Below are 11918 nucleotides of genomic sequence, written 5' to 3' on the forward strand. Positions count from 1 at the left end.
GTGGAGAGAGGCAGGATGGCTGAACGGGATGTCGGAAGGTGAGAATAACTATATTTTTTATTTTTTTTATTATTTTTTACACCTGATCGCTGGTCTCCCGCCTGTCACACACAGCGATGCATGCTGGTCAGCGGGAGACCAGCGACCAAAGAAATGTTCAGAGATTTCTTGCAGCGATCAGCGATACCGGCAGGGGGGCCGCTCGCTGATCGCTGTCACACATAGCGATCTCGCTGGTGAGATCGCTGTTACGTCACAAAAGTTGTGACTCAGCAGCGATCTCGCTACCGAGATCGCTTAGTGAGATGGGGCCTTTAGTGTCTTCCTGCCTCCCCCGACCTCTGGAAATGAGATCGATTCCAGTATGTCACCTGACCGCATGACGTATCAGGCCTATGTAACCTGCCTAGCGTGCTGGGCGACAGGGCGTGCCATCTTGTGGCGGGTCGTGCGCATGCACCAGACGATTACCAGCTTACCAGGCACTGTTGTACTCCGGGCACACCATATGACGGCCCCATGCTCAGGGGTCGGCCTCTTCCTTGTATTCACCTGACGCACAGCACGACAGGTCCCACTATCTTGTGGATAGCAGTGTGTGTGTGCAGACCCGAGCATGTTAGCAGCAGATCTTGCTGATGATACTTTCCTCCTGCATTAGCCATTTAAAGCCCTGGGGTGGTGCTTCTTGGCCGACTCAAGTGCCGTGGCCAGGTAAGCCGTTCCCACAGCCCCCGAGTCAGGCCTGGGACATTCTTTCATCTTCTACTTTAAGTCTCCCATCAAGGACAGAAAACCGAACTGATGTGGAGGAGAGGTGCCGCCATTTTATTTCAGTAGCTTTCTTGTCGTGGATGAGCAAATCCTCTCAGATGGTGCGGTCATGGGTGTTCTGTCCTCACTGAATGAAGCAGACTTTATTTGCAGTTATACAGATCAGCTAAACCGCTATACCAGGGTCCAATAAGGAGACTGTAGGTTGAGTCTGTGCTTTTATTGAACTTGATATATTGGCGCGGTGAAACTACAAGCAAACATATAGATACACTCAGTCAATACAGGGTACATCAGGAATTCTTATATACATAATAAATTGTAAATCAACATCTGCAGTAATAGCTAACCAGGGGAAGGACTAACTAAGCAGGCTAATCTGGGACAGGAATTAGATACAGGAAGCATGACTACATACCAGCGATGTGCTCACAAGGGGAGAAGAGAAATTAGATGCTTCCTGAATGCAGGCTGAAGGAAAATGGAGAACTGGAGGGAAAATACAATAATCCTTTACAAAAGTTTACCAGAATCCATTGCAACCTTACCAGATTGCACTGCAAAAGCTTACCAGAATGCACTGCAACGGAGGGAAAAAAATACGAGCATCAGAAGTGAAAGTAAAGCAACAGAACAAGACTGCGGGTTATGACTCTGGCCACTAGAGGGAGCCAGAAACAATGAAAACAATAGAATCTATGGAAAACTGAACATTCTGTATATTCTCCAGTAAATCACTGTAAATATTTTCAAACAGACAATCAAAGATAATGAATTAAATGTCAGAGACAGAACACTCCCCGTCTGGCATCTATGGATGTCACTATCCTTACTCTCTGAAGAGAACAATAGGACCAGTTTAGTTACCAGTCTGGAGAACGTCTTAAGTTCATTCCCTTTGGCCATCCTCAGTTCAACTTTGCGTACATTGCCATCCTTACTTGGGAATGTTGCGGTCACTAGACCAAGTGGCCACTGGTTTCGGTGAACTTGACAGTCTTTCACAAGGACGAGGTCACCAGTGCCCAGATTAGGCCTGGCAGATTGCCACTTCGTACGTGGCTGCAGGGTAGACAAATATTGTTTGCACCACCTGTCCCAGAAAGTATTTGAAAAACTTTGTACCTGTCTCCATTGGCACTTGTAGAGGTCCTTGGCGTCGAATCCTCCTGGAGGGGCACTGGATAGTCCTGTTTTCAGGGTAAGAGTAGCTGGAGTCATTGTATGAAGTGTAGACACCTGAGGGCGGATTTCAGCATCTGAGTTCTCTCTCACTAGTTCAAAGGTGTCTGGAAAACGTTCCTCAGTGTACAATAATTTTGGCCCTGAGAGCCATGTTGTGCTTCTTAGTCGACTTGCATCAACTGCTCTAGTTGCGTGATCTGCAGGATTTTGGTCTGTGGGAATGTATTGCCACTGTTTTGGGTGAACTGATCTCCTAATTCGTAGCACTCTGTTGTTGACATAAACATAGAATCGTCTAGTTTCATTGTGGATGCATCCCAGGACTAATTTGCTGTCTGAGTAGAACTCGGCTTGTGTCAGGTCAATATCCATCTCGGATGCGATTAACTCTGCTAACTCAACTGCTAAGACTGCAGCACAAAGCTCTAACCTTGGTATAGTGTGCTCTGGTTGTGCAGGAAGTTTGGCTTTCCCCATAACGAATCCAATGTGGCTCTGACATTTGGAGTCCACAGTTTTGAGATAGGCAACAGCAGCAATTGCTTTGACAGAAGCATCTGCAAATACGTACAGACTTTGGCTTTGCATTTCTGTAGACGGCACAGGGGTGTATGGTCTTGGCACATTCAGGTTGGAGAGGCCTGCTAAAGACTTCTTCCATACTTCCCACTGGCTTTTCTTATGAGGTGGCAGAGGTGCATCCCAGTCAGATGTCTTCTTAGTTAAGTTTCTTAATAGAGCTTTGCCTTGTATAGTAACAGGAGCTGCGAAACCCAAGGGATCATACAGACTGTTGATAGTAGACAGGACACCTCTGTGTGTGAAATGCTTTTCTTCCTGGCTGAGCTGAATGGTGAAAGTGTCTGACTGTAGATTCCAGAGAAGCCCGAGGCTGCGTTGCATTGGTTTGGGATCTGACTACAGGTATTTGAGACTGTTACACAAGTCTTGAGAAGGGAATGCTTTCATGAGTTCTTGGCTGTTTGAGGCTATTTTGCGAAGCCTGATGTTAGAGCAAGCAAGCATCTCTTAGGCTCTCCTGAGAAGACTGATGGCAGTCTCATTTGAAGGCATGGCTTTCAGACAGTCATCAACATAAAAGTCTTTTTCTATGAATTGTCTGACATCTGATCCGTATTCTGTTTCTCCTTCTTGAGCCGACCTTTTGAGTCCATAAATGGCAACTGCAGGTGAAAGACTATTGCCAAAGATGTGCACTCTCATGCGATACTCTGTGACCTCTTTAGTAGGATCATTGTCTCTGTACCAGAAGAATCTTAGGAAGTTCCTGTCTCTCACAAGGAAACAATGGAACATTTGTTGGATGTCAGCGATGAAGGCAATGGAATCCTTACGGAAGCGCATAAGTAATCCCAGAAGTTTGTTATTGAGGTCTGGTCCTGTTAGTAGAACATCATTCAGGGAGATATCACCAAACTTCGCACTGGAGTCAAACTCCACTTTAACCTGGCCCGGTTTCTTAGGGTAGTATACTCCAAACATGGGTAGGAACCAGCATTCTTCAGAGTCTTTGAGAGTGGGAGCTAGCTCTGCGTGGCAGTTTTAAAAAATCTTTGACATGAAGGAGAAAAAGTGATCTTTCATCTCTGGTTTCTTTTGCAGATTATGTTTATAAGAGGAGAAACGTTTTAATGCTTGATTTCTGTTGTTCGGTAGACGTGGTCTGTGGGTTCTGAAGGGAAGAGGTGCGACCCAGGCGTTGGTCTCATCTTTTACAAGTCCCTTGTCCATTACCTCTAAGAACAACTTGTCCTATACCGACATTGCCACTTGGTTGTCTTGCTTAGTTCTCTGGAAGACTGTGCACCCTAACTGATCCTCATAGCTTCCTGACACAATACTGCTGTCATGAGTAAAGTCTATTAGATGATTGGGTAGTTGGATGCTGTGTGGTAGTTCTTTGACATAGAACTCGTTGCAAGGTTGAAACAGAGATGAGCGTCCTTTCTCCACTGTATTTGTTAGCATGCTTGTCTCAGAAGATGGGGCGTGCATGCGTCCCAAGCATACGTTTCCTATTATGACCTATCCTAGGCCTAGCTTTTGGGCATAGTGTTATGAATGGGTCACCGAGGAGGATAGCAGGACCAGGCTAAGCCACCAGAAAACCAGAGAGGTTGGTAACTAAGCGGATTGCAGACCCCTGATCCTATCCACACAACTAGCAGTAGCCGTGGAGCGTACCTACGATGCCCTAGACGCCTCGGCACAGCCGGAGAGCTAACTCAGCCTAAAGCAAGAAAGGTGAAATCTTATCTGACCCGGAGCAGAGCCCAAAGGAATAGACGGCCCCCAAACATATATTATCAGTGAGACAAGATGAAAACACAAACGCAGGCAGAAAAATAGACTGAGCAAATGATGGGGCCCAAACTGACTAGACAGGACAGGAAAGGAAAGACACTGTCTGCAATCACGCAAAAACCCTGAAAAATCCAACACGTCTGATGCACAAAAAACACTGAAGTCACACGACTTCGCCCCCACTATATCAGCACTCTAGCATATACTGAAAGCAAAGCAAAAAGAGACCAATATAACAGGGGACAGAACAAACTGACAAAAGCAGTAACATATGGGCAGTGATCCAGCACAGCCCCAGCAGGAGCATGCTGACCTGCACAAAGCAGAGATAGACAAAACCAGATCAAATGCAAAAAGATTAGCAAATGAACCATTTAGCTGAACCATGCAGGAACAGAGCAGGAGACATCAGACCTCAGAAGGCACAGGAAGACAATCACCAGCAGGGATTGAAGGAAGTCAGCTGTCTTAAATACTCCAGTCAGAAACCCCAGATCTCCAATCGTCATCATCATTATCAGGTGGCAAGCCTCTGTCAATCTGACCAGCTCCACTACCTCCAGTAACCACCAGAGGGAGCCCAGAAACAGAACTCGCAACACCTCTGTCAATCTGACCAGCTCCACTACCTTCAGTAACCACTAACTAGTGGGAGCCCAGAAAGAGAATTCACAGCATAGGGTGCATTGTGGAATCCATTGATATGACTTCTCACTTTATGAACCTGTAGGATATCTCTTCCCAACAGCAGTATTATCTGGGCCTGATGGTCGAGTTACGGTATAATGTGTGCTATGCGTTTTAAGTGAGCGTGATGGATTGCCACATCTGGCGTAGGGATTTCAGATCTATTGTCTGGGATTCGATTACACTTGATGATTGTAGGTAGTGGTAGGCAGAATTGTCCGTCTAAGGACTTAATTTGGTAGTCAGTAGCTTTCCTGCCTGCTGTTGTCACAGTACCTGCACACGTCTTTAATGAGTAGGGGGTGCTTAGCCCTTTGATGTTGAATAGGTCAAAGAATGTTGATCTAGCCAAGGATCGATTACTTTGATCATCCAATATAGCATACAGTCTTACAGCTTTTTCTCTATGACCCATTGGATACCCTCTGACGAGGTATATTTTTGAACAGGACCTACTGTCTATTGTCCCTTTACAGACTTAAGTACATTGCGAAGTGATCTCTGGCGTAGCTGCATCAGTGTTCCTTTCCTCCCCGCCATGCTCACTGTCAGTTGGCGTGTTTTGTGCACTCCATGGAGCTGGGTCAGGGTGTAGAGCAGTGTTGTGATCTGTGGTACCACATTCTGTGCATTTTACACGGACCTTGCGATTGGCGAGATGAGTTGTGGACAAGCAGCACTTGTAACAGATACCGTTCTCTTTCAGGAAGCTTCTGCGATCTGGCATAGATTTTCCCCTGAAGGCTCTGCATTTCAGGAGAGGATGAGGCTTCTGATGGAGCGGGCACTGCTTGTCAGGGTCCTGCACCTTTGTCTCTGACTGGGAACCGCCAGCAGACCTGTAATTGAAAATTGGAGAAGAAACATAAGTCTTGTGCACTGCCACAGACGTTGTGCGTGGATTTGCAGCTGGTGACGGTGTGGCATGACATTGCAAAGTAAAAGCTGGGATCATTTCTGATTGTCGCTTGTTTGTGTATAAAGTCTACAAAAACAGAGAAGGGAGGGAATGGAATACTGTGTTTGTATTTGTACGTGCAACCATGTGTGAGCCACCTCTCTTGTACATTGTAGGGCAACTTTTGGACTATAGGGTTAACACCCTTGGCTGTACCAAGGAATGCAAGTTCTTGTAGGTCACCTTCACGTTTGGCAACTAGGACTTCTTTTAGCAGGTCACTTAGTTCTCCAAGTTTCTGGAGACCTTTGTTAGATATTTTAGGAAAGTCATTGATTCTTTTGAACAAGGTTCTCTCTATTACCTCTGCTGAGCCGTAACACTCATCCAGCCTCTTCCAGATCTCTTTGAGGCCAATTTCAGGGTGATTTATATTAATGTCTCTGATCCTTACTGCGTGTTTGACTGACTTCTCCTAGGTATTTGACTAAGAGGTCTATCTCTTCCCTTTGTTGTAGCCCCAAGTCTCTAGTGACATTTTGGAAGGAAGCTTTCCCAAGCTCTGTAACCTTCAGCTTGCTCAATGAATTTCATGAGTCCCTTGGCAACCAGTTCACGTCGTGTGAAGAACTTAGCAAATTCTGTTGTGAACCGGATGTCAGCAGAGTATGCTGATGATGGGTCACCCTGATAGTGATGTGAGGTGTGTTCATACCTGTTAGTATCCTCAGGGTGGCGCCAGCCAGTGTCGTATTGCTTCAGTCTGACGTGCGGTGTCAGCAAGGTGATTCATGTTGGTTGCCTGGCGAGGGGCAAGGTAGTCATTAGCAGAATTGTTTTGCTCCATGTTTTCCTGGAGCTGAGCCTCATGAGGACTCTTACTCGCTTCACTGGAGAGGTCGTGTTCTTGGTTATAGTTTGGATCGGGAAGTTCATTAACATACTGAGATGTGCATTGTGGTGAATCTTGCAGTGGCAACTTCAGACTTGACGTACTGCTTCGGCTATGCAGCTCAGGGTTTTGCGCGGCTTCTAGCGATTCTGCTTCGGCTATTGCTGCAGCAGCTTCTCTTTTTACTGCTAGGCTCTCTAAGGCGGCATCCACACGTGCCTTCTCTAACTGCGTCTTTCTCTCTTGCTCATCTCTCTCTATGCATAACCTTCTCTCTTGTTCATCTCATGACTTGCGTTTATGAAAAACATGACTTCTCTGTCTATGTGTGACTTTCTCTCTTGATCTTCTAGGCGTGCTTTCTCTAATTTAAGATCCATCTCTTCTACAGCATAGTGTGGTCGCATTTTGGCAGCTTCAGCATTTGCGCGGGCAATGGTGACCGCGCTGCTGATGGATGTAGTCTTTGAGGAGACGGAAGTAACATTTTGTCTTGTGTGATTTGTGCATAGGTCCCAACCCTCCCGATTCCCGCGGGACAGACCTGATTTCTGGTCCTTATCCCGCCGTCCCGGCCGGGAAGCTTTCTATCCCGCGATCGCATGACCGCAAAATACAGCAGAGGTCAGCCAGCACAGTGCGGGGATCGCCGCGTCACATCCACAGGGAGCACAGAGCTCACCCCCAGCCCAGCCCCAGGAAGCAAGAACCCGGAACTACAGCTACCGTATATCACCAAGGAGACGCACCCCGGTCATGCAAGTGCCCAGAGAGCGTGTGGTGCTGTGAGGACGCGGTTAGGCGCTCAGGTACACGGAACACGCCGAGTCTGGGGGGGGGGGACAGGAGTCTCTGGGACAGAGAGGTCTGGAGGGGACAGAGAGGAGTCTGGAGGGGACAGAGAGGAGTCTGGGGGAGAGAGAGAAGTCCGGAGGGGACAGAGGACTAGAGGGGTCAGATGAGTCCAGAGGGGACTGAGGAGTCTGAGGGAGCGAAAGGAGTCCAGAGAGGACTAGAGGGGACAGAGGAGTCTGGGGTGGACAGAAGGGACAGAGGCATCTGGGGTGGACAGAGGAGTACAGAGGGGACACAGGAGTCTGGGGTGGACAGAGGAGTACAGAGGGGACACAGAAGTCTGGGGAAGACAGAGGAGTACAGAGGGGACACAGAAGTCTGGGGTGGACAGAGGTGAACAGAGGAGTCTGGGGTAGACACCGGAGTTTGGGGTGGACAGAGGAGTACAGAGGGGACACAGAAGTCTGGGGTAGACAGAGGAGTACAGAGGGGACACAGAAGTCTGGGGTAGACAGAGGAGTACAGAGGGGACACAGAAGTCTGGGGTAGACAGAGGAGTACAGAGGGGACACAGAAGTCTGGGGTAGACAGAGGCGTACAGAGGGGACACAGAAGTCTGGGGTAGACAGAGGAGTACAGAGGGGACACAGGAGTCGGGGGTGGACAGAGGAGTACAGAGGGGACACAGGAGTCGGGGGTGGACAGAGGAGTCTGGGGTAGACAGAGGAGTACAGAGGGGACAGAGGAGTCTGGGATGGACAGAGGAGTACAGAGGGGACAGAGGAGTCTGGGATGGACAGAGGAGTACAGAGGGGACACAGAAGTCTGGGGTGGACAGAGGAGTACAGAGGGGACACAGAAGTCTGGGGTAGACAGAGGAGTACAGAGGGGACACAGAAGTCTGGGGTAGACAGAGGAGTACAGAGGGGACACAGAAGTCTGGGGTAGACAGAGGAGTACAGAGGGGACACAGAAGTCTGGGGTAGACAGAGGAGTACAGAGGGGACACAGAAGTCTGGGGTGGACAGAGGTGAACAGAGGAGTCTGGGGTAGACACAGGAGTTTGGGGTGGACAGAGGAGTACAGAGGGGACACAGGAGTCGGGGGTGGACAGAGGAGTACAGAGGGGACACAGGAGTCAGGGGTGGACAGAGGAGTCTGGGGTAGACAGAGGAGTACAGAGGGGACACAGGAGTCGGGGGTGGACAGAGGAGTACAGAGGGGACACAGAAGTCTGGGGTAGACAGAGGAGTACAGAGGGTAGACAGAGGAGTACAGAGGGGACACAGAAGTCTGGGGTAGACAGAGGAGTACAGAGGGGACACAGAAGTCTGGGGTAGACAGAGGAGTACAGAGGGGACACAGAAGTCTGGGGTAGACAGAGGAGTACAGAGGGGACACAGAAGTCTGGGGTAGACAGAGGAGTACAGAGGGGACACAGAAGTCTGGGGTGGACAGAGGTGAACAGAGGAGTCTGGGGTAGACACAGGAGTTTGGGGTGGACAGAGGAGTACAGAGGGGACACAGGAGTCGGGGGTGGACAGAGGAGTACAGAGGGGACACAGGAGTCAGGGGTGGACAGAGGAGTCTGGGGTAGACAGAGGAGTACAGAGGGGACACAGGAGTCGGGGGTGGACAGAGGAGTACAGAGGGGACACAGAAGTCTGGGGTAGACAGAGGAGTACAGAGGGGACACAGAAGTCTGGGGTAGACAGAGGAGTACAGAGGGGACACAGAAGTCTGGGGTAGACAGAGGAGTACAGAGGGGACACAGAAGTCTGGGGTGGACAGAGGTGAACAGAGGAGTCTGGGGTAGACACAGGAGTTTGGGGTGGACAGAGGAGTACAGAGGGGACACAGGAGTCGGGGGTGGACAGAGGAGTACAGAGGGGACACAGGAGTCAGGGGTGGACAGAGGAGTCTGGGGTAGACAGAGGAGTACAGAGGGGACACAGAAGTCTGGGGTAGACAGAGGAGTACAGAGGGGACACAGAAGTCTGGGGTAGACAGAGGAGTACAGAGGGGACACAGAAGTCTGGGGTAGACAGAGGAGTACAGAGGGGACACAGAAGTCTGGGGTAGACAGAGGAGTACAGAGGGGACACAGAAGTCTGGGGTAGACAGAGGAGTACAGAGGGGACACAGAAGTCTGGGGTGGACAGAGGTGAACAGAGGAGTCTGGGGTAGACACAGGAGTTTGGGGTGGACAGAGGAGTACAGAGGGGACACAGGAGTCGGGGGTGGACAGAGGAGTACAGAGGGGACACAGGAGTCAGGGGTGGACAGAGGAGTCTGGGGTAGACAGAGGAGTACAGAGGGGACACAGGAGTTTGGGGTGGACAGAGGAGTACAGAGGGGACAGAGGAGTCGGGGGTGGACAGAGGAGTACAGAGGGGACACAGGAGTCGGGGGTGGACAGAGGAGTACAGAGGGGACACAGGAGTCAGGGGTGGACAGAGGAGTCTGGGGTAGACAGAGGAGTACAGAGGGGACAGAGGAGTCTGGGATGGACAGAGGAGTACAGAGGGGACAGAGGAGTCTGGGATGGACAGAGGACTACAGAGGGGACAGAGGAGTCTGGGGTGGACAGAGGAGAACAGAGGAGTCTGGGGTAGACACAGGAGTTTGGGGTGGACAGAGGAGTACAGAGGGGACACAGAAGTCTGGGGTGGACAGAGGAGTACAGAGGGGACACAGGAGTCTGGGGTGGACACAGGAGTACAGAGGGGACACAGGAGTACAGAGGGGACACAGGAGTACAGAGGGGACACAGGAGTACAGAGGGGACACAGGAGTACAGAGGGGACACAGGAGTACAGAGGGGACACAGGAGTACAGAGGGGACACAGGAGTCTGGGGTGGACAGAGGAATACAGATAGAACACAGGAGAAAATGGGTGTGGCTTGAAATGGGTTTGGCTATGGGTGTGGCCTAAAATTTGCCCTCTTTACCTTCTTCAAAAGTTGGGAGGTATGGATCTGTTGGACATGGTGTTTTGGGGGGAATGCTTGGCTGTGCAGAGATTGTTGTAACTGTATTAAGTCTCTGTGTAGCCGTTGACTTGAATCTCACTAGATGGATGGCTGTAGTTTCACTAGTTCCTGCAAGCTGGATAGAAGGCTGTCTTTTCCCTGAATTCCACTAGCTGGATGGCCACTGTTTCACTGGCCCCTGCAGGATGGAAGACTTCTCTCTGAATTCCCACTAGCTGGATGGCCTCTGTTTCACTGTTCTGTCCTCACTGAATGAAGCAGACTATTTGCAGTTATACAGATCAGCTAAACCGTTATACCAGGGTCCAATATGGAGACTGTAGGTTGAGTCTGTGCTTTTATTGAACTTGATATATTGGCGCAGTGAAACTACAAGCAAACATATAAATACACTCAGTCAATACAGGGTACATCAGGAATTCTTATATGCATAATACATTGTAAATCAACATCTGCAGTAATAGCTAACCAGGGGAAGGACTAAGCAGGCTAATATGGGACAGGAATTAGATATAGGAAGCATGACTACATACCAGCAATGTGCTCACAAGGGGAGAAGAGAAATGAGATGCTTCCTGAATGCCGGCTCAAGGAAAATGGAGAACTGGAGGGAAAATACCATAATCCTTTACAAAAGCTTATCAGAATGCACTGCAACGGAGGGAAAAAATACAAGCATCAGAAGTGAAAGTAAAACAACACAATAAGACTGCGGGTTATGGCTTTTGCCACTAGAGGGAGCCAGAAACAATGAAAACAATAGAATCTATGGAAAACTGAACATTCTGCATATTATCCAGTAAATCACTGTAAATAATTTCAAACAATCAAAGATTATGAATTAAATTTCGGAGACAGAACAATGGGTGAGCGAAAAACCAGCAATACAGCAATTGTTTTGTGTTTTGTTTTTTAATGTTGTTCCGCGCATGGTAAAATTGATAAGGCAGCTTTATTCTACAGGCCAGTACAATTATAATGATACCACATTTATATAGTTTTGTGTTTTGGCGCCTTTACACAAACTTTTATAGAAAAATTATTTTTGCATTGCTTTATTCTGAGAGCTACAACTTCTTTTTCTGCTTATGGAGCTGTTTGGCGACTTGTTTTTTACAGGACAAGATGATGTTTTGTGCTATACTATTTTTATTTACATTTGTCTTTTTGATTGAGCTTTATTCCACTTTTTGTTCAACCTTATGATAAAACATGTTTTTTGTCTTTTTATGGCGTTCAAAGGGTTAGCTAGTGGGACTGTTTTATAGGTGGGGTAGTTCCACTTGGCTATACCAAATGTCCTTTTTTTGTTTTTACATAAATGTATTGGATTATTTTTATTTTTTTGTTCTCGAGATTATTTTTTTT

At 48.4% G+C, this 11918-nt stretch overlaps 1 protein-coding gene across 3 annotated transcripts; it reads right to left on the reverse strand.

The window, feature by feature from the left end:
* Positions 1-979: 979 nt before the first annotated feature.
* Positions 980-11584, reverse strand: LOC141058278 (uncharacterized). 3 transcript variants are annotated; one of them, XM_073554466.1, is made up of 3 exons: positions 11084-11584; positions 10509-10919; positions 980-5810 (listed from the first exon to the last, which is right to left on the reverse strand). In XM_073554466.1, exon 3 carries the CDS (start codon positions 2860-2862, stop codon positions 1471-1473), a length of 1392 nt encoding a protein of 463 aa, XP_073410567.1. In that variant the 5' UTR covers positions 2863-5810; positions 10509-10919; positions 11084-11584; the 3' UTR covers positions 980-1470. The 3 variants fall into 3 exon arrangements, with proteins under 3 accessions (XP_073410567.1, XP_073410565.1, XP_073410566.1); XM_073554464.1 differs by having other exon boundaries at positions 6585-10919; XM_073554465.1 differs by lacking the exon at positions 10509-10919.
* Positions 11585-11918: the final 334 nt, after the last annotated feature.

The sequence above is a fragment of the Dendrobates tinctorius genome, unplaced genomic scaffold, assembly GCF_039654945.1.
Source record: "Dendrobates tinctorius isolate UK_male_01 unplaced genomic scaffold, ASM3965494v1 ptg000211l, whole genome shotgun sequence".
Classification (NCBI taxonomy): domain Eukaryota; kingdom Metazoa; phylum Chordata; class Amphibia; order Anura; family Dendrobatidae; genus Dendrobates; species Dendrobates tinctorius.

What these genes read in the sequence shown, in the direction of transcription:
- LOC141058278 (XM_073554465.1), bottom strand. Translation starts at nt 2,862, where the DNA reads ATGCAACGCAGCCTCGGGCTTCTCTGGAATCTACAGTCAGACACTTTC.